Source organism: Cucumis sativus, chromosome 5 (assembly GCF_000004075.3).
Source record: "Cucumis sativus cultivar 9930 chromosome 5, Cucumber_9930_V3, whole genome shotgun sequence".
In the NCBI taxonomy this organism is placed as follows: domain Eukaryota; kingdom Viridiplantae; phylum Streptophyta; class Magnoliopsida; order Cucurbitales; family Cucurbitaceae; genus Cucumis; species Cucumis sativus.
In genome coordinates this window covers 26,572,161-26,595,018 of record NC_026659.2, presented here as the reverse complement: position 1 = coordinate 26,595,018, position 22,858 = coordinate 26,572,161, and the positions used below count along the sequence as shown (strand labels likewise).

Below are 22,858 nucleotides of genomic sequence, written 5' to 3'. Positions count from 1 at the left end.
TGAGTTATACTCATTTTAAAAATACAATACATTTAATATTCTTTTCTACCCTAAATTATTTTCAAACAACAAATTGGCACATGCCAATTTTTGATTAGATGGCTTGGGGGGTTTCTCATTATTATTTTAGAGATAAAGAAAATTGAAAGATGAAGAAAAAATCACTTTGACCTCTTTGCTTAAGATAGTAAATCAATATTATTTGTTTTATAGTGAGAGAAAACAAAATTTGTTTTGGTTTTTGTGAAAATGGCATTCTCTGTTATGAATTAAAAAAACTAATTGGAACAATGTCCACCAAACAAGTCCTTGAAGTGAAGCAGTCTGTCAACTTTTCCAATCACTCACTGCCTCTTGAAAATCCAAATGTTTCTGGCAAACAAAAATAATAATTTGGACTCAAATCACAAGAAAAGGTCCATACCTTTTTCATTTTTCTCAACTTTGCCCCTCATTTTATGTGTTCTTATCAAAATCAAAATACCAAAATCATTAAACAACAATGTGATTCAAAACAATTATATTATATTAGATTACTGTTCTCAATTCCCCCCAACACTTTATTTTGCTCCCCATCCAAGCAAAACCAAAGCAAACCAAACTCTGTTTTCCATTAATTAATTCAATTGTTGTGCTTCTCAACCTCCTTTGACCTTTTCCCTTTTCCCCTTTCAATTATTTTTCATTTCCCATATTAATTATTTGTTTTAGAATCTCGTCCAAAACACTAAATGCCATTCAGAAATTCCCCTTTCTAACTCTTAATTAACTGCACTTATTTTGAGATACTCACTCACCCACCCCTTTTTAATTCTATATATCTATGCTTTCCCTATTTTATATTTTAACAAACCCTACTTTACTACTTCATATTTTCCATTCCTATTCACAATTATGAAAAAAATCCCCTCCCATCTCTACTTATAGATTCAATTTTGCTAGATTAGTGAACTTTAGCAAAATTGAATTAGTCTATCAAAGATAATGATGTGTTAGCTATCATTTCTATATAGAAGAAAGAACGTTTTAAATTCTATGGTCAAAATCGTAAATAACGTAAATAGGGTAAATATGAGTACAATTCAAAGTTTAAACCACTGTGATAGTATATATATTTGATTTACTAAAGGATAGATTTACGCTATTGCAATAATATGCACGAAACACTCCAACTTTTATTTATAACACTTCTCATATCTAATTTTGAAAAGAAAAGGTTAGAAATTTCACTTAGACCATAAATTTAGTATGCATTTCTTGAAGATATTATAATTTATTTAAACTTTCTTTTGTAATTCATATTCACTTTAAATCTAAGTTGGGTGTGATCCTGCTAAATTTTGTATACATAATTTATATTAATTCTATGGACTTTTTTTCTTTTCTCTCTTTTGATAAACATGGAGCCCAATGTCTGACAACGAAATGCCAAAATTCATTTCCAAAACTTTGCTTTTTTTTTTTTTTTTTTAATTTCTTTCTTTCACAAGAGAAAAAGGGAAAAAATTAGTCAGTAATCTCACTGCACAAAACTACACCACAATCCAGAGAGCCATTGACCCACATCTCACGTTTCCTTTATTGTAATGTCATTCTCTACCTTTGTAATATATTCAAGTTCAAGTTATTTTTTCCTTGAGCTCACTTATTTATCAAGTTTCTTTGTTGGATTTTCATCACTCAGATAAGATTTGACTAAGAAAATGGTGTAGGAAGTGTAAAATCAAGACTCCAATGGCATCATTTGTAACTCAAAATCTTGAATTTTTTGCCAAATCAATCTAGTATTCACTGTTTTATACTTGTACTTTCTAGTTTTTGCATATAATTTTTGAAAAACATGAAGAAACAGAATGGAATTGGCAATACAAAAGATGGGTGTCGAATCGTTTTCTAGGTACCAACTACCAATTCAATACAAAAGGACAGATTCGAAATGAAAAAGCAGAAGAACATTTAATGGAGCAGTGGAGTGGTTTTAATGTTTTGGTTCAATTCAATTGCCTTCAAAAATAGTGAAAGTAACAGCAGCTAAGAGGTGTTTGGGCTTTTAGGCTTAAGGGGTCCAATTTCCTATAGTCTACTTTTGTTTGTTTTGTTGGTCGAGAGAGAGAAAGAGAGAGTAAGAGGAAGAAGAAGAAGAGGAAGAAGCCAGAAAGGGAAATGGGTTTTGTTATTTGAGAGATTTTGAAAAGGAGAGAGCTATGAACATCAAGCCGTTGCATTGCTATTTGCAAATGGCAGTGGCTTCTCGTCTGTAACACATGATTTGCCCATGGAAAAAGGGTATCGCTAGAAACAAGAAAGATTAAAGTAAAAGGGGGAGGTTGCGATGTAATTATAGGCTTGAAAAGCAAAACCCAGGCCTGCTTCTTCTATCCCTTTTTTTAGTTTTTCATTTATCTTCTCTCCTTCACGGGTTCACAGATTCCATTTACTTACAGAAGCTTTTACAAGCAACCAAAGAAAACCCAGAGCCAAGCCAAGCCAGACCCCTCTTTCTCTTCTTTCTTCTTTGGCTTCCATGGCTGCTGGATAGCCAGGCCAAATTAACCAGGCAAATCAGACAAATCATCCTTGCTGTCCATTCTTCTAATGCCCACATTCTCTTTTCAGTAATACCCTTATCTTTCCCTTTCTCTTCCTTGTTTCTCTTCTGATTTGAAGCCCAAATATGACTAAACTTCAGTGGCAAATCTTTGTAGTTTCTGTGGGAAATGGAGATAAGGGGGAGTTAATTATCTGAATTTCAGGCTTAAGGAGGAAACCCCGTCTCGTTTCCTTATTATTTTCTTGCTTTCTTCACTTCCTTCATTTTGATTATTCTTTGTATTCTTCTGGGTGTGCCCAATGAGGAAGCATGGATGGCAACTTCCTTACCATCCTCTCCAGGTTTGTAATCCACCCCCCCCCCCCCCCCCCCCCTCTTTCTCCTTTTGTTCATTATACATTCTGAGTGTGATTCTCTTTTTCTTCTTAAAGGTTGTTGCGGTTGCTGTATTTCTAGCTCTGGGGTTTGCTTTCTATGTCTTCTTTGCTCCTTTTGTTGGGAAGAAGATTTTTCAGTATGTTATGATTGGCATTTATACTCCCCTTGTAAGCTTTCTCTCCATTGTCCTTTTATATGTATTGTTCTACCTGCTCGTCTGTTTTATGGTTCGAACGGCTGAGATCTATACCATCTGGGTTTGCTTGTCTCTGATTTAATCTTTTGGTTCCTCGATTTTGATCTTTCCTCACTTATGGAAGATCTATCCTTTTACTAGATCTCCCTTCTTTCAGTCTCATATGATCTGGTTTTGGCTGTCCTTCAAGTCCACATTGAACGATTGCGAGGAAACTTTTTCACTTCTTCCTGAACTCTGAAGCTAATGTCGCTTCTTAGGGAGGGCCAATATTTCTAGCTGAAATGCTCCTGAACTTTACAGGTTCTGGGCAGATGTATATACCAATATTTCTCGTGGTCTTGTACCCTGGAAGAATGGGTTGTTTCTCAAATTTTATGGACTGGTTTCAAACTCTGTTTACTGTAGTGCAGAAGACTGATGGACATGATATTTGGGTTTGGGGATTATGTCTTTGGTGGATGGAATGAGTTTTAGAACTCGAATCCTTTTCATGACGTGTGTATGCTATTTGATGTCTTAAGCATTCAGAGGCGGAAATACAGGGCTTGTGCTGATAATGAATTCCAAAATCTGAAAAATGAATTGAGTCACTTCATTCTGCCTGTTCTTTATCATTGTAATCTTTTTGTGGAATGTGGTCTTCCATTTTGTTCTATTGTGAAAGAGCTCACTAAATCTATTTTGCTTCCAGATTACATCAGTGTTTGGCCTATATATCTGGTGTGCGGCAGCTGACCCTGCAGACTCGGGAGTGTTCAAATCGAAAAAGTATGTCAATATCCCGGATGAAGGGAAATGTTCTCATAAAAAATGTTCTAAACTTGGTGGGGACTCAGTGTCATTCACCCACGATCCAAATGCTGCCTCCGTGGAAGAAAAATCTGTTGATAAAGATACGACCGGTGCAGATGCAAATTCCAAGGACCTTTTGCAGACACAAAAGGATAGTGCACCATCAAAGAAATTATCCTTCCTTTCGTTGGCATGCTTCCCTTGTGCATATGTGTGCAATTGTTTGAGTTCAAAAGAAGAATCTTCCGAGCAACACATGAGTGAAGATGGCATGTTTTACTGCAGTTTGTGTGAAGTTGAGGTGATTGAGCATTCAAAGAGCTCATTGTTTCAGAAAACATGATTTACTGCAGTTTGTGTAGTTGTATTCTCAATCTATTGCAGTTAACCTGGCTGTAGGCATTTTTACTGAATGTTTATTGAGGCGGTCTTTAACTAATATAAGCAAATATTCTGGTTCAGGTTTTCAAGTACAGCAAGCACTGCAGGGTTTGTGATAAATGTGTCGATCGCTTTGATCACCACTGCAGGGTATACAAAATGTTTGAATTTTGCACCTCATTTCCTTCTTCAGTCCAGCTACATGGATAGTTTTTTCACCATTTATGTACTTTGTGGTTCTGCAGTGGCTTAACAACTGTATTGGCCGAAAGAACTATCGACAATTTTTCACCCTCATGGTTACCTCCCTTCTCTTGGTAAGTTTGAGCGTCCTCTCTGTTCTTTATTTCCAAAGCATAGCTTTGTCACGTCTTTTTGACCTTCGCCCTTAGCCTTCTTCTCAGAGACTAACTAATTGGATGGCAGAGAAATGTTTTAATATGCTGAGATTTGAAAGAATTATGCCCCTCAACCATAAATATATCAATTTTTTTTTTTATTATTATAGGAGCTTTTAGGTTTCTAACGTCTTTTCCAATCAACCCTACTATTCACATCCAAAAAAAAAAAAAGACCCCACCTACTACTCTTTAGTTCTGTGATATGACTCTAATCCCTCCTTGCAACATGACAGCACCTCAAGACCATCCCATCAGAGTAAGGATTTATTTTCATGTCTGTTTCATTTTAATTAGTTATTGACAGGTTTATACATGGTTTGTGCACCTTGGGCTTGAGATTGCAGCTTATTGTACAATGGTCGAGTGGAATCCTTGTGCTGATCTGCTGTTTTGTCGAGAAGAAACGGTTTTCTGTGGAGATCTCCTCAAAGTTGGGTAGCAGTTTTTCTTTGGCACCTTTCATTATTGTAGTGGTAAGTGATTCTGACCATTGCCTGGCTTCTGTGTTTGGCTTGACAAGTCACTCTTTACTCTGAGCAACAATGTAGACTGATTCCTTTTTAGCATGATTGGTTCGCTTGATGAAGTTGAAATGCTGTGCAACTTGTATTGTTTTTCTGCAAGAAGCATAAATAACATCAGCATCCTTTGTGTACTGATCATTATAACTTCCATTTTCAGGCGGTTTGTACGATCTTGGCTATGATAGCAACATTGCCACTTGCTCAACTCTTCTTTTTTCACATCCTTCTCATAAAGAAGGCAAGTATAACAAATAACATGTTTCCTTTTCTCTGCTTTCTATTGTGAGGTTTTCAGTTTTCTGAAGGGGGATATATATGGTAGCTTCTTTACTCAGCATTATGATAGATTTATTGCTTACATCAATACATTTTAAACAGGGAATTACAACATATGATTATATCATAGCTCTAAGGGAGCAAGAGCAAGAGCAACAGGGAGTAGGTGGCCAGCAAAGTCCTCAAATGTCTGTTGTCAGCTCGTTAACTGGACTGAGCAGTGCGAGCTCGTTCTCTACCCTCCACCGAGGTGCATGGTGCACTCCGCCACGGTTGTTTCTTGAGGATCAGGTAATGTAAACCAAGTCTATCTTTTGTTGCTTATTGAAGCTTGTTCTTAACTTCGAACAGCAGTCGCATTTGCAGTTACCTTTTTTTCTTCTTTTTCCTCAGTTTGATGTGATTCCACCAGAGACGGGGTCTGTTAGTTCTCTAGGAAAGAGGACTGTTAGTGAAGAAGCAACAAAGAAAAAGAACCCTGCTGCTGTGAGGATCAGCCCATGGACATTGGCTAGACTAAATGCTGAGGAGGTTTCAAAGGCTGCTGCAGAAGCAAGGAAGAAGTCCAAAATTCTGCAGCCCGTGGTTAGATCAGGAACTACTTTTGAACGAGAAACAGACAGTGGTTTCGGCAGTAGTGGTCACCGAATGGTTTCACGACCTGAAAATAATAGAAGGCGGGGGAATAAGCGGGTGCGACTTCCAGCTGATCTACCTATGCAACGCCTGACAAATATTCCAGCAAAAGCTGTTGAAAAAGGCTTCTCTGGCACATCAACCAGCCTTGGCCCTCTTCAGCTTGAAGCACGCAGTGCTTTCCAAACAAGCAGAGCAATGTCGAGCTCCACCATGGTCGCCTCTTCTCCAGAAAGTAGTTTGGACTCTCCTGACATCCATCCATTTCGAATATCCTCCTCCGGAGCTGAAGAGTCTAAGAGACTCACAGGCTTATCTGCAGCTAATGCAGCTGCTCAAAAAGGACTTCCACTATCAAGGTCGACTAGTGATGGATATGAAGCTTCAGGCGGGGAGGACAGCGATCGAGTTCCTTCGAGGATAGTTCAACGACCAATGAGTTGGAACAATGTCTTGTATGGTTCAGATCAGGACGAAAGGCTTGCCCAACTGCAAGCATCATCTTCTAACCAGATTAACAGCAAACATACCCGATTATGAGGTTTCCGAATAGGTTTATCTCAACATCGACGCGGTGCAAAGTTGGTAATTCTTTCATTCTCCATCCAAGGAATTCAAAGCACCAATCAAACAACTTATTCTGTAAAGTGAAATGTAGTCTTGGCTTTGCAATCAGTGAATCAAAGGCATGACAGAAGGTGTGGGAAAATAGAAAACTCGCCGAACTCGGCAGGCAGTCGAATTTATTAGTTTATTACTTGCAACACCCGGATTTACCTTGTTTGATATTAAGTGAATTCCTTGGATTGCTTTTGTTGAACTTGTGTTAGTTTCAACAGATGAATTCTTGTTTATCATCCATCTTTTGTCATGCGCTTCAACCTCAACACTACAGGTTTTTTTTAGCAATGTCGTCAATTCTGTACCCATACATTGACCTATTTGATGAACTTTGACATCACCAACAGTCCAATTCTTAGGAATGGCCAAATTCCACCTTTGTCATTCTACATTTACATTTGTCATTTGTGCCAGTTGTCTTTATATTATGCAATTCCTAAACTTTCAATGTCAAGTTTTAGTCCTCTTTAATAGCTCTTCGATTATTCTATTTTATATTATACCATTCTCTAAATACCACATCGAATATATAAAGAAATTATCACAAGGACAATTATCTCTAATGGTATGAAGTCTTTTAGATGAAACAAAGTTAGGAAGGTTGATACTAAAGTGGTATCCTTAACAAGTTGTATACGATTCAATCTCCTAACTTAGCTACAATAGAATTCTTGAGTGTCAAACAAATAAAGAGAAGCCTGTATAAGATGTATACATGGTGGAGATCAGTGGTTAAATTCTACCGGATTTAGCTGACATGACGATTTGAGGTGAGCAATATTTGAGAAATGCAACCAAAGTACATCAACGAGAGACAATAATTTTATAGGTATTCGGTCTTCTAGGTAGGTTTACATGCAAAATCAAAAGGATTTATGTTCAATATAAACAATATCATACTATTTGGAATATAACTAGAGGTTTCGCCGTATGTTTGTCCGACACTGACGATTTTACCTACCCAACTAGGTCTAGACTATCGATTCATAAAAAGAGATGTTACTACGTCATTTCTTTCAATAATTGAAAGGTGGTAGATCAAACCATTTCCATAAGTTCGAATTGGTTTATTATATATATGGTTGAAACCATAACTAAATCAGAATCAATGCTTACTTGTTGCTTGCAACTTGATTTTTCAATCTTCCTCTACATCTAAATTTGATGCCACCACTTTTGCATATTCTTGTCATGCCAACCCAAGAAGAACCTTTCCTTACTTTTTTAGTTTTGTGCTTATTTGTTCCCCATTTTCTTAAATTACTAATACCTTAAAATTTTAGGAACTATATAGAAAAAATTTAAAGTTTAAAGTTTAAAATTAAAAGATAAATTAATGGAAGTAAATTGGTGAAGATTGTTATTATGATGTAAATCTCATATAATCTCTATTTACACTATTTTAATTCTTTAAATTCCAAATTAAAATTTCGGTTAAGTTAGAATAAAAACATCTTCACTATATTTCTTTAAAAAAGTTTAGTTTAAAAGCACCTATTTGATCCTTACACAGAACACATATATAAAGTCTTATTGTTTTACCTTATAACCATAAACCATATAACTCTTATGATTTAATTTATAAGATTCTTTTTCAGTGATGTTAATTACTACAAAGTTTGTAATGAATTTTTCCTTTTGGAAAAAAATGGTAACAATTTAATTATTATTAAAAGTGGAAAAATGATTATAAATGATAAAATTATTAAAAATATTATAAAATCAAATTCTATCCATTTTTAGTAATGAGGTATTAATTGAAAAATGAATTTGACACTCAGCCCTAATCAATTCATTCATTAATCTACATTTATTACAAAAGAAAAACTTTTACTTTAATATACAATTAATAAGTTTTAAATACTATTAGATCTCTTGGTTTTGACTTTTGATTCTTATATTTTTCAATTTTGATAAATTTGATCCATATATTTTGTTAATAAATGACCATTTTAGTCTTTTATAAGAATGAAAAGGAAAAATGAAAATTGTCATTTTAAAAAAATAGAAATAGCAAAATTAACATTTGAAAATTGTTATTATTAAGAAAAAAAGAAGAAGTATTAATTAGAAGGAAAATAAGATTTGGAGGATCATGTTTGACGCCGATTACTTGTATGAGGAAGACAAAGACTGTCCCTGAAAGAAAGCCAACACGAATGACAGATTATTGAAGAAAGAACGCGGAATTTGACGTCTGTATCCTCAAATCATCCTTCCAAATACCCCTTTTTCTTCTCCATTCTCATTCCCCCATTACCCACAATCCTAAATCCTTCTGTTTTTTCCTTCCCATTTCCCGTAAACTTCTGTTTCCCATAATTCCATCAATGGCGTCCTAATTTCCCTTTTCGTCTCCCCAGATCTGACCTTTCTTTTTTTCCCATTTCTGAATCTTCTTTCCCTTTCATGGGGTTCCTCTTTTTTTAGCTCTAACCCCGATCTTCTCCTCCAATCAGAGTTAACTCCAATGGAATTGTCATCCTCTGTTGATTCCCTTGATACCCACCGGGATTCTCTTCCCATCAACAAAGAATACGATGATTTTCCATTGGTTATTGTGGGGTCAAAACCCTCTGATTTTGGGATCCAACCCGATAACCAGTTCCACTCGATGAGCGCATTGGAGATCTTGAGAGAAAGCGTTCGGATTCTTCGTTACAATTCTACCGCGTTTGTGCTTATTGCCATTTTGCTCATTTGCCCTGTTTCCGCTGTGTTTCTATCCAATGTGTTAGTTGATGAGTCGGTTGTTAAAATGCTGACTATTCGATTGATATTAGTTGCTAAGTCCAGTGGGCTTCCATTGATGCCTATCATTGAACATTCATGTCAGAGATTTGCAGAGTCGATTCTTTCCTCAGCTATGTGTTTTCCTTTGTTTCTTACTCTTTCTTTGGTATCTAAAGCGGCTGTCGTTCATACGGTGGATTGTACATATGCAAAAAGAAGGTTTGAATTAGGCCTGTTTCTTGCTATAGTTCGTAATATATGGAATCGTCTTCTCTCCACGTATGCTTCGGTGTGTCTTGCAATTGTTGGTTGTCTTACAATGTTCTTGGTTCTGCTTGGAGCTGTTTGCAGTACTCTTTATGTATTGGGATTTTCGCCTGATCTAATTGTATCTGCTGCTGTGATTGTGGGGCTTGTCTTCTCTGTTATTTTTGCTAATGCTGTCATCATCTGCAACATAGGTATTGTTATCTGTGTGTTGGAAGATGTTGCGGGACCTGGGGCATTGCTTCGATCTTGTGTTCTTATTAGGGGTCAAACACAAGTGGGTCTTTTGATATTTCTGGGATCTACAATTGGGACAGTGTTTGTGGAGGGATTGTTTGAGCATAGGGTTAAGACATTGAGCTATGGAGATGGGTCTTCCAGGATATGGGAAGGCCCTCTTTTGGTGGTTATGTATTCATTTGTTGTTCTTACTGATTCTATGATGAGTGCAGTTTTTTACTTAAGCTGCAGATCTTCGAGTATGGTGATCTCAAATGGTGAACATGATTCAATTTTGGATATTGCTGTCTCTGGTGGATCAACTGGTATTCTTTGATTTGATAGTTTCATAGGTTGGATTAGACACAAGATCTCTTTCTAGATGATAACAAAGAAGATGATAGCGCCGGTTAGGAATATATACTTCTTAATTGTGTTGCCTTGATTTTCCTTCTGTCAAGTCACAAAGATCTGATATGTTGTGAAAGATTACATGTAGTAGTAAATGGCAGAGTCTATTCTTACATTGTAGATAGATACTTGATACACATGGATATATATATATATATATATATATATATATATATATATATATATAAACATTGCTTCATTGATGAGCATAAGATGTGAAGAAAGCAGAATCTCTTCATAGGTTTGGAGTATCACTAATAAGATGTCACTTTCAGGTTAGTTAGATCGCAGAAACGCTTGGAAAACTTCGATTGAATAGTTTTCTAATGCGAGAGAGCATTATCTGTGACTATTTATGGAAAATGTAAACAATCATTTGGTGGTCAGAATGTTGAATTTGTTCTGAAAAATGAATACGAGAATTGATGTTGTGCAGTAGAAAGTTGAAGAGAGCAAATTTCCTTAAACACTGGATTCAAGTTGGAAGACTGCAAAATGAGTGTAAAGATAAGATGTTCATTTGGAAGAACGCTTCAAGTTTTCAAGGAGATTGTTCATTTTGGACAGCATTTCAACATCTGTTTTCCTCAATTGATACTGTTTGGAAACTTTGAGCGGCATCTAGAATAAGTTATTGATTGATTCTTCGGCACCTGTAACCGGAGGTCCAGCTTTTGAACTTTTCTTCTCTTAAATTGCTTGCTATTTCTTCAGTTTGATCTACTGCACTTGCTCTTCTTCTCACCCATTTTTGGTTTGGTCAATTCTTAAAACAATGGATGATGCGATTTGAGGTTTGATTCAATAACAATAACTTAAAAATCCTTTGAATATCTATGGCTTTCTGAGTACTTTAAACCTTTCATTCCAAGTATGCTCATGAAACTGTGTTTTCATTATCCTATCAATTGAAGTAGCTTGAATTAGCTACTACTTTATTTCTTACTTTGTTTCATCTCAACCATAATTATTAATTCATCATATCAATGTATTTTTCCCCGAATATAATTAGCAACGTAATCTAGCCCACTTGTTTATGACTGATCTCCATCACTCATTGCTTCAATCTCGAAATTGACCAAGGTTCCATCAGGAAAGTATCTTAAACGGGATGAGAAATGCATTTTTGTCATTAGTGTATTTGGTCCAAGGAGTAGAACTCTACTATCGATCAATTTTATATCTTTATCAACTCTATAAATCCAGAGCTGGTTATATTTCAGAACTCATTGGTTAAGATCTATCATAAAATCAAAAGGTCTTGTAACTTGTAAGATAATAACAATTTGGAAGTACACAACTTTAATAACAATCTAAGTAAGAAGAGAACCAAACATGATCTTCTTCTTGGTGTTGTGGTTTGGGCAAACCGAATAGGGGCAGTAGAAAAGCCCACCATCAGTGATCCATAACAACATTCTCTTCAAGCTTAAAGTGGAAGCCCACAATTCAAAGAACCCAAATATCATAATCATCAATCATCAAACAATGGGAAAAATTAAACAAAAGGTGTTCATAAATGCCACTGTACATTGGAACAGAACACAGAGATCACAGAAGAGAGAGAGTGAAGAAATAAGTTTGAGATATTGGCATATCCGTCCCGTCTGATCAAATCAAAAGAACAGACGGAGCAAAAGGACGAACGGGACGGGACCCTTCCTCCTTTTTTCTTGAAAATCGACAATACATTACGCCACCACAACAACAACAACAAAAAAACGTCATGTCGGTATAGAATGAGCTCGTTGTCGTTCCATAAGGATTCTTGGAGATTGAGCCAATTACCTGGACTGGACTGGACTGGACCCTCCTCCTCATCCTCCTCCTCTCTTCTTCAGAATAAGGTTCCATCACCGACACCAACGAATCTTCTTTCCTTTTTCTTATTTACTACTACCACTACTCTCTCTTCCTTTAATTTTGCCTCGATTTTCGATTCTTATTTTGATTTTTTCGTATTAACCTGGATTGAAGCCTGAGCGAAGGTTTTGACCGTTAGTTAGTGGAGGAATTTGGTTTTGATTGAAGAAGAAGATAACCTATAAATCTTCTTCTCTTTCACGAATTTCAATACCATCTTTCCTCAACTCTTACTTTCCTTTCCTTTCCTGAATTATAAGAATTTAATGGGTAAAATTCCAACCTTTTTCTTTTGATATTTACATTTCTTTATTTGAGTTTTCCAACTCCAACCTCGTAGAAGTGGGGCCAACATGACGAACTCAACACCCCCAAATTACCATACACTCCTTACCCCTACTCGTACCGTGCCACCTCACCATACACACACCACACACATTTCTAAGAATTAAATGCTACAGTGAAATTGTTTAAATTAATTCACTCCTCAAAATTAAAATGTAGATTAACATTTAAATTAGAAGTTTATAACTTTAGAGATATAAAGTAATATTTTCTTAGACCTCCTAAAATATTAGTAAATTATAAGAATAAACTATTATAAAGAAAAGGTTTGAGGAGGAGTTTAGTTTTAGTAGAAGAGACAATATAGGTTTGATATTTGAGAGCCCTTTCTATCTCTCTATCACTATCAATTTTCAAACATTGTACCATCCTCATATGTCACAACCAATCAATCTCTTAACAAATTTTATACTTTATTATTTGGTATCTAAACATTTATTCCTTTCAGATTTTGTTTTTTCTTTTTAATTCCATACGTATTATTTTTTTTAAATGCAGAAATTTACTAAATGACACATTTAGAAATTTCATGTGTTATGCTAGAAATTCAATTCACTTTTTTAATATATAATACAGTGTGTAATGTATTATATAAAATTTTCAAGTTAAACAATTAGGATTTAATCTCTCTCCCTCCTAAAAACTATTTATGGAGGTTTTTTTTTTTTTTTTTTTCAAATCATAAGAATTTCTTATATATAAAATTTTATCAAACTATACTCTAACTTCTTCTAAATTATAGGGATAATTTTTCTAAAATATAAATTATATTTCTTAAAAAGGTGAAACTATTTTTATGATTTACAAATATTGAGCATAACATATTTAAACATGATGTTTAAAGTGGGATTCGATTTCAAAATCTACCACATAACATATTTGAAAGCATAACATATAACAATGTTTTTATTAAATTCATTATGAATATTTCCTGTACCATAAAATAATGTAGAATCTAAATACGTTAAGATAAACTCATAGTAAGAACAAAAATGAAAATTTCAAAGTCTATTCAATTATGAACAAATATGCCTAAAGCATGAAAGTTGGTGCAACTGGTAAACATTATCAATTATTAATGTTACTTTCGTAAAACGAATAGAACACTTTCCCCTACTTACTCTTTCTTCACATGTATTTTTTGGGTATATGATGGGCTGAGGTGACTGTTAGAGTTTGCTATTGGAGATATTGGAGACACTGATATAGTTGGTCAAAGTTGGTCACCGCAGTAACTGTCAAAATTGGGGTGTCGAAGAAGGCAGTAGTTCGGGCAGAGTTGAAGGTTGGAGGTTGTCAATGAAGATAATGGTCTTTGTCAGAGGTGGTCATGTTGTTTTTAGAAGTAGTTGTCAAGAGCTTGGAGGTGGTCTCGTCCAAGCATCCTTGAAGAGTGATGGTTGCTGCCAAAGATAGGAAGCAAAGGTAAGTTCTTGAAGCATGGAGAGTCACTAGAAACATTGGACTAGAAAAAGATGTAAATTTTCTTGAGGAATATGCAAAAATTGATGAAATAAAATCATGAAAACCATGTCCTTGAATATTTAAAAACAATAGTTTCAGAAAAATTGGAGAATGGGGAGGGAGTTTGATAAATGCAGAAGAAAGAAGTATGCAAAAACATTAGGGGGGAGAAGGGACCCATAAAGGGGTGATGGGTTCAAGAAATTATAGTCTTTGTGTCGCGTCGGATTCAGAATCCGTGCAGTACTTCAAAGTAAAATCTGACGTAGAGACATTAATGGTTTTGATAAAAAGCTGTAAACACAAACAGCCTTAACAAAAAGGAAAAACCAATTGTAATAATAATTAATTAAAAAGAAAAAGAATTCCCAATTTCCTTTTTCATTTTTCATTTTTCATTTTTTTCCTCTACAGACAAAATGGCAACTTCAAAAGTCAGAACTTCACTTTACTCCTTTCTCTTTGATAAAAAAACCTTTTCTCTCCTTCTTTATTATTTATTCCTCATGGGGTTTTGCTTTGCATTGCATGAATCTGTAATGTCAGCTACAATTTTTATTATGTTAATATTTTTCTTTGTTTTTGCAATTTTGTTTCTCTTTTTCCCAAACTACCCTTCTCTGTTTTCTTCTGCTTTTTGCTGTGTGATCTCTTTCAGTACTTCTGACATTTTGGACTTCTCTGAGGGTCAGTTTGGACATTTTGAATGTGGGAATTGGCTTTCTTTATATGATGATCTAAAGCTGGGGTAGGTTCTGAATTTGCAACAGCAACATTTTGTCTTTTAACTTTATTGCTTTAACAAATATGATATCTTCTTCTAAAAAGTTCTTTTTCTTTTTGTAATTTTTCTCTCATCATTTTTTTTCTTTTTTATTACACACACACACACTCACACCTGATGAACTACTTTTACTTTAGAGCTATAATAATAGGAGAATTATTTAAGTGTAATCATAGAAACTTTGTACTCTGATAAAACCTGGTAGAAAAAGGGAATTACTTGTAAGTTTTTAGTAATCATTTTGATGCCCATTACAAATAATCACTTTAAGGAAACAGTTTCATGGAATAAAGTTAAATGAATTATGTTACTGTTCATCAGAAATATCTACATATTATTCTAGGGTCATAACAGTAGATCTCAAATTTTCAAAGTTGCCATTTATTAGGGAATACAAGCATGTTGATTGGGTGAGGGTAGTTTGGATTAGATGCAGTTTAGATCAATGGCATCAAAGATATACATTGGTTGCATCAGTTGATGAAAGTTACAACAGATTTTCAACAGTAGAACATTAGTTTCCTAACATTTTCTTTAAGTTTCGGTAGAGGCGTTGTTTTTGGAGGGGCAGCTCGAGAGACAGTGGATATTCCTCGAGTATAAGTTGTTGAGTCGGATCGTTCAAGGTAAAGTCTGCCTCTATAAGCAGCAAGATGAGCATAATAAGCTGGAGGTACTAATGAAACAGGCTTTGTGCACCTGTTGTATGTGTAGCATAAGTTGTAAACTAGCTTTTGTAGTTCATCAGAAGTGAATTGATTCTCATCACACAGAATATGATAATGTGTAGGCCTGCTTGTTCCCTTCACCCCCCAATGGCTGCAGAGATAGAAATCGAATTCCTTCGGGTGCGTAATTACGGTATCAACGACTGTCCCGGGAGGAATATTTTCATCGAGAACCTCAGTTTGATTAGAAGATGGATCGACTTTGAATGGGAACAATCTTGTGTGATGTCTCTTCTGAACAACAGCAAAAGTTATAGGAGGTTTATAATTGAGAAACCTAGAACAGGCTGTTTTTATAGCTTGCAATTCCTCTTGAAGCACCTTGTAGAACTGGGTTTCACTTACACCGTCTCTGAAGAATATGATTCGTGATGGCAATTCATTCACTTCTTGATAGAATTCCTCAAGCAGCTCTTCGACCATTGTTCCAAGATCCACAATAATTTCTTGTCTGTGTGTTTGTGATCTCATTCTGGAGACGTACTTGTTTGCTGCTGGCCAATTCATGCTACCAACCACAGCAGCGATGGAGGGGCTAAAATCATCCAAGGGATGAGGATGAGTTACATCTGCACCCATGAAGATCACAGGCTTATCGATTCGGAGCAGTCGAGGTACTTGTGAATGTAACGAATTATATAAAGCAACAGTGCAACCACCAACCTTGGCATTAATCTTAAGAGCCAAATTAGCCAGAAATTGAGAGCTCAACTTGGCAAGATTAGGATAAAGGCAACATTGACTTACAACGCCGATACTGGTCTCGGCAATGCGTTTCAAATCTGCATAGCCTTTGTGTTTTCTCTCCATCACACATATCAAGAGCTGAAGGTTGTTAGATGCAGCTCCATGAATCTTCTTAAGCTTAGATTCCAACAGTGAGACACTGTTGAGTACTTGGGTTGATTCAAATTGAGGTGGTACAACTGTTTTACTGTTGAGAAATATGCCTAATTGGTCACATCTTCTTGAGAGCTGATTTATAAATCTAGGAATGTTTGACCTCTGATCCGGGACACCACCAAAACTTATCAATGCCCATCTCTCAATTCTCGTTCCCTCGAAAACGTGGCAATCGACAAGGTTCCACTGTCGGTCATGGCGGGAGGGAATTAGATCTCGAATCTGGCCACCTTCGCCAAGCTTTAGCTTGGGTGGTTGAAGAACTCTCCCACTTAATTTGGTCATTTCCTTTGAAACTTGGAGGCTGAATTCTCTTCCCTGGACCCCACTGTCAGCCAAAGCAAACAAATGATGTTAGAAAGTGAAAAAATGAATACTTAAGCAAATTGAGAATCAAAATACATTCCAATAGCAAATTGTTTTTGGAACTTTCCAAATTTACCTGGTTGGCCCAACAGGACCTTGCATTACACCATCAATATTAGCTTTTCTTTCCTTTGGCCTCTGGCAACCCATCTTAAGCATTCTTGTAGTCTGTTCATCAGTGAGCTTCCCAAGAAACTTTTGCCCTTCACAAATCATACAAAGCTCCATAGGAAGATAACATGGCTTACTCCTACTAATCTGCAAACAAGGCAAATTCCTGAATTGAATGTCATAGTTATAATGATCCTTGAAGTAACCCACCAATCTTAGATTCTTCCCATTTCTATCAGCAAACCAGAGACTCTCAGTAGGTTCATCTGTCAAGCCATAAACTCTATATCTTTGAACACTCTCTCTGTGACAAACAAATACTCTGATATGCATTAAAGCCTTCTCCACTTCCTTCTTTTCTTCAATGGTTAAACCTCTTGTCTTCCTCTGAGAAAGATCTCTAAGAAAATCAAGACGTTTTTGTAAGTAAGGAATCACTCCAATGCTTTCATGGAAAGCAGTGACAGAACAATCTACATTCATAGCTAAGCCTTGTTGTGTGGGTCTAAGGCTTTGGAAAAAGCCTCTTAAGCCAACAACTCCTCCCCCAATTTCTTTGCCTCCCCACATTGAACTGGAATACAGAGATCTTCCCACAGGTATACATTTCTCATTTGGACCTTCCCTCAATACAACATCTAGGGCATGAAGATAATCCTGAGGAATTGGAATCCAATCATCTCCCTCTTTTGTCATGTATCTATTCAGTTCCATCCCATCAAATTTCGAGACAAGTTTAATACTTATCCTGAAGAGTTTAAAGGCTTGCTTATGTTCAATCTCTCCTTCACTAAATTTCATCCTGCTGGAAGGAATTGGAAGGCTGACATAGAACTCAAGCCTATCTCTTACAAACTCAATTGGGCTGTAAAGATTCTTGCGGCCATCATAAGCAGGAGACGCACCAGAGAGCAAATCTGAGTTATCTTCGACAAGTTTTTGTTTAATCATTCTAGCAACTTCTTTAGAAGGATTGGGAGAAATTTCTACATTGTAATGGTAAATACGTTGTGAAGGGTCAAATTGAACCAAGAAATGGTTAGCTAAAAGAGGAATAACTGGCCCTTCCACACCTCCAGAATCTGGTCTTCTTGCAGCCACTAATACTTCTGGTTTACTTTGACTCACTTTTCCATTTTCTCCTTTAAGTGGCAAACTGCTTTTCAGTCGTAGCCCTTCTGGAGCTGAATAAAAATAAAAATGTCAGAATGATTACAATCCACCGACCTGCTTAAGAAACTGTGGAAATGCAGAGTCAACAAATCCCTAATCAAATAAAACAGAGAAAAACACAAGAAAGAAGAGCGTTCATTCATAGAGCTTTACCTGGAGAAATCTTTATTATTGGGACATGGGTATCAGAGGTGGCAGCTAAAGGAGGGTTACTGAGCTTACAAGAAGGCTTCTGCAAATGGGGCTTTGGTCTAGTGGTTTTACTTGGAGGAAGAGCAAGTTGCAGAGGAATAGGAGAAGGAAGAGGAAGTGGAAGGGGAAGGGGAAGAAGGACAGGACAGCATCTTTGGAAATGATTCTGGTTACAGAAAGCATACTGATTTGAGTACTGCCATAGCTGATGATGCTGATATTGATGATGAAGAAGATGAGGATGGGGATGGGGATGAGGATGATGAGGGTTAATCCTGGCTTTGAAAGTCCCAGTTTTGTTGTTGAATTTGTTGGTAGTCTTAGGCTCATCTGACTCTTCCATATGATATGATTAAGAGAGAAAATGGTTTCATGCGGATGAGAGAAAGTGCAGTGGTGAAATACAACAGTAAGTGAGAAATGGGTTCTGTTTTTTATTTGTTTATATCAACTGCAAGGTATCTCAGTGCCTGCTGAGACTGTAGTTGCAGCTGCAGAGAGAAAGAAAAAGGAGAAAGAAAAGGGAAAAGAGAAAGAGAGAAGGTTTTAGTTTCTTAAGGTTCAATATGCCTGGGCCTGATGGATGTTTATATGCTGGTTTGTATATCTGGAATGGAAAAAAGTGGAAGGTGGGGTAGGAAGTCTGGTTGTAAAGTTGGACACTTGGGATTCATTGGTATCTCTATCTCTCTACTTATTAGCCATTGGAATAGCTTCTTTGCATACTCTCCCAAACCATGTAGACCACAGCTAGGATCTCTTTTGGAAATAATGGAAAGAAAGAAAAAAGCTTCTTTTTTAATCCTTCAATTCCTCAACTAAGTCTTTTGGAACTAATGAAAAATAAAGGTTCCTTTTTATTCCCTCAATTTAATTTTCTAAATATTAACCTAAACGCATATTGGTATACATTTTTTAGTTTTAAATTGATATACTTCCACTTCCTTTTGAGACAACATAAATTACTTTAATTGATGTATATTTTGTTTAGTTTGAAATAATTTTTGAAAATTGTGAAGTTAATTTTAAAATAAAAAAAAATTAGGATTAGAATTAATGAAGTGGCTTCTCACAATGAATTGAGGTTTCCAAAGGGGCATTTTTGTTTGAGATAATCGAATAAAGCCTTTATCTCTTATCCTTTGTTGGAGGTCAATTCATTATGCCTTAATAAGAGTTTGTACTTCTCCCAACTCCACACTTTTCTGATGAAATGATTTGTACCAATTTTTTTTAGTTGCAACTTAATGAGCAAATATGACCCACAATTATTATCGATACTCATTCAATAATTTTTGTCATTTTCATTTAGTATCATCTCTTCATTTTTGTCATGAAAGAGCCAACTATGTTCTTCAATTTTATACATACAAACATACAAACACATTCTTCATCTTAACTCAGTTTTATTTGTAAATATAACATCTCATATAATAAAACTTTAAGAGGTAAAAATGTGATCATATATTGTTTAGGGGCTTCATCGAATCAAAGACTTTCACAAATGGGAAGGTGATGTTACGAAACCAAATCTTGAATTGATCCTATTATACATTCGTGCATTCTTCCTTCCAACTATATATGAAAATGAGTTACTATAAAATAATTGTTTTCAAACACGGAAATAAATTAATATTTTGTGTGATTTCTACTATGATTTTATTCAAAATTTGTGTTAATTGTCTCATGAAATTTGTAATACCCATCCGAAGCATAAATCAATGTATAAAGCACCAATAATCAATTGTTAGAACTGAAAAATATATTTAAGGTTACAAGAATACCATTAATTTCTAAACTTGAACAACTAACAACATAATCTCTAATAAAAGAATCTTGCAAAATTAAGTGTTGGTTTTTATTATGAAAATAACCTATCATACCAAAATCTCTTCAAAATTAGGTTTCAATTTTTATTAAGTAACGACTTAGTCTTGATAGTCTATACTTCGTAAAAATATTGACTTTCGGTCTACACTTATAAGAAATTTTTGTAATATTTTAGATCTTAGTAATATTTTTTACAATAAATATTAATTCATAATAAATTTGTAAATTTGAATAAATTTGTAAATTGTTACAAATTTAAAAGTAGGAGAATAAGAATTAGATAAGTTAAAAGTCCAACAATCTGCAGACGAGAGCCAAACCAAGAATTAAATGAAGAAAAACAAATTGGAAATGGTTTAGTCAAAATTAAAAAAGGGTTTAGATGTAAAAATGGGAAGACAAGAGGTAAAGAAGATGAAAGATCAATAAATTGGCAGTTTCATTGGTCTATTTTGTAGCAGTGTGAAACAGTGAAAAACAAGTAGGAAGGAATTGAAAAGCAACAGAATAATGTGTGAACAATGGAAAAGACAAGCTTGGTACCTGATTTTGACATTCAATTTGTATAATCAAAATATCTTATTTAGATTATCATCGTCCAAACCACCACCAAACAGTCATTATGACAAACGACACTTCTATGTCACAAAAACCATATCTCTTAAAACAAATCTAACACAATTGTCTTGTTATATAGATAACCCGTCCACCAAAATGCAACAATGTACATTATTATTTCCATTTCACTTTACTTTAAACAAAATAGAACTTGATAGGTTAAAGTGAGTTTAACTCAACAATAATTATGTTAAAATGTTTGATTTTCATCACTGCCTAAAAAAGATGAGGAATAGAAATACATACCACAAGCAAGGTGTCATGGAGAATGAGTTCGACCTTTTAGTATTAAAAAGGCACAACAAAAGATGTTTCAATTACCGCGACAACGATAACAACAATTTAATCAACAAAGTTTGATTAGTGCCGTTCAAATCTCTCGCGCCAATCTACGCACATGATTAAGGAAAAGAAAAGGCCAAAATAGAAGTAAGAACAATATAAATTGAAAGAAAAGAAAAAACATGCATCTGCCAAAAAGCCACCTTTTTGTGCTCTTTTTATACATTTTACTCAATAACATGATTGGTGGGAGTGAATGGAGGGTGAACATTAAATGGGATATTGAGCACTTGGGGAAAGGTGAGTCTACTTTTGCCTTTTCTTGTGTTCTCTTTTCTATTTGTTTTCTTAAGAACATTGTATCTATATCTTAGGATAGTGTTTTTTTTCTTGTGGTCAGGTCAAATAGGCAAAATTCAACTCATCACATTCCATTAGTGTCGACAGCTTACAATTTTCATCATTAATATATCAACGCCGTCGACAATTTTATGACTTTCGGTTGGATCGGCCAACATTTTAGGCTTTTCGCTTGACTAGACAAGAATAGTCATTACTAATATAGGTCAATCAAATCAATAGAAAATTTTCATCTAAAGTTGTTTTTGGGAGTAATAATCACTACAAGAACACATAAGAAAAACAACCTATAATAATTGTAGTTGTCTTGACTATAGTAAACAACTTACCTGTAGATTATGATAACTACAAGTGGAAAGTGGTGGCCTATTTAATCATAGTTTTGTGCAATGAAAAGACCAAAGTTGGTTTCGGTGGGATAATGGAAATACTAACAAAAGGAAGAGACTAGACATCTTCCAAATCCAAATATGAATGTGATAGAGTGATGGGTAGTGAAGGAAATAGACATATTATCCTTTTTAACCTCTCAATGCGAGAGGGTAAATAAATGGGGTTGCAACCACTTGGGATTGATCCTCATAATCTTTGCTTGAAGACGAAAATTGAAAGCCAAAAGAAGAAATCTTTGGGAAATGATGATGAATTCTTTGGGTTTCACCAATCAAAAAGAATCCAAAGAAGTGTCAGGAGTAAGATATACTTGCACCAATAATACATACATAGTGGGTGGGCAGCATGATGCCAATTTAGTGGTGTTGCTTATCACAACCATAAGGTTCAACTCAAACTTATTCATACCAATATATATAACTCACAGCAAATTAAAGTCATCTCTCTCAACAAGAAATATTTTTAATGCCTACGCTTAATTTACTGGTCAATCTAAATATTTTGCATTGAGAGAGAATGCCAGGGGACGTTTGGCTCATCTGACACAAGTTAGTTGTTAAACAACTCAACTTCAATGTAAACATTGTCGAGAAGTTTGCATATTGATCAAGAAACACTATCTTACAACTTTTCATCTTATACTTTTTAACTCCAACGTCTTATTTTCACATTTTAAAATGCTTCAAATACCTCCTAAGTTATTAGAAAGATATAGGTATCTTTTAATCTATTGTTTTTCTTTTCCTCTTGAAGAAGTCTATCTTTATCTAAATCAGTAGCCAATAGATTGAAAAAGAAGAAAATATTAGAATCTAAATAGGTAGCCAATGGATTGAGAAAGAAGAAAATATGAGAAGCTTGATCTCACAGGTTTGTGATGAGGGGGGCCAAAGTTTTGATGAATATAGAAGTAGAAACATCCACAAGGGGAAGAGAGAGAAAGAGACTTTCTTCTGTACCTTCTTTTGGAGTTTGAATGAGTAGAATTGAACCTGAGTTAAAGTCAAAACCGTAGATACAAGAAATTGTGGAAGTGGAAAAACCTACCAGCAAAAAG

The 22,858-nt window shown here is 35.2% G+C and overlaps 3 protein-coding genes across 3 annotated transcripts; 2 read left to right on the top strand and 1 right to left on the bottom strand.

Moving 5' to 3' along the window:
• The first annotated feature begins 2,031 nt into the window (after positions 1-2,031).
• On the top strand, positions 2,032-7,213 carry LOC105434394 (probable protein S-acyltransferase 22). Its single transcript, XM_011657397.2, has 9 exons — positions 2,032-2,892; positions 2,983-3,096; positions 3,820-4,221; positions 4,383-4,451; positions 4,547-4,618; positions 5,047-5,175; positions 5,384-5,464; positions 5,605-5,793; positions 5,896-7,213. Exons 1-9 carry the CDS (start codon positions 2,851-2,853, stop codon positions 6,676-6,678), a joined length of 1,881 nt encoding a protein of 626 aa, XP_011655699.1. The 5' UTR covers positions 2,032-2,850; the 3' UTR covers positions 6,679-7,213.
• Positions 7,214-8,823: 1,610 nt separating this feature from the next.
• Positions 8,824-11,247, top strand: LOC101222691 (hypothetical protein). The gene has a single exon (XM_004135396.3). The coding sequence runs from the start codon at positions 9,230-9,232 to the stop codon at positions 10,313-10,315; it is 1,086 nt and encodes a 361-aa protein (XP_004135444.2). The 5' UTR covers positions 8,824-9,229; the 3' UTR covers positions 10,316-11,247.
• A 3,911-nt stretch (positions 11,248-15,158) lies between these two features.
• LOC101215335 (protein argonaute 7) lies at positions 15,159-19,052 on the bottom strand. The gene is made up of 3 exons (XM_004135112.3): positions 18,280-19,052; positions 16,919-18,137; positions 15,159-16,804 (listed from the first exon to the last, which is right to left on the bottom strand). Exons 1-3 carry the CDS (start codon positions 18,659-18,661, stop codon positions 15,346-15,348), a joined length of 3,060 nt encoding a protein of 1,019 aa, XP_004135160.1. The 5' UTR covers positions 18,662-19,052; the 3' UTR covers positions 15,159-15,345.
• Positions 19,053-22,858: the final 3,806 nt, after the last annotated feature.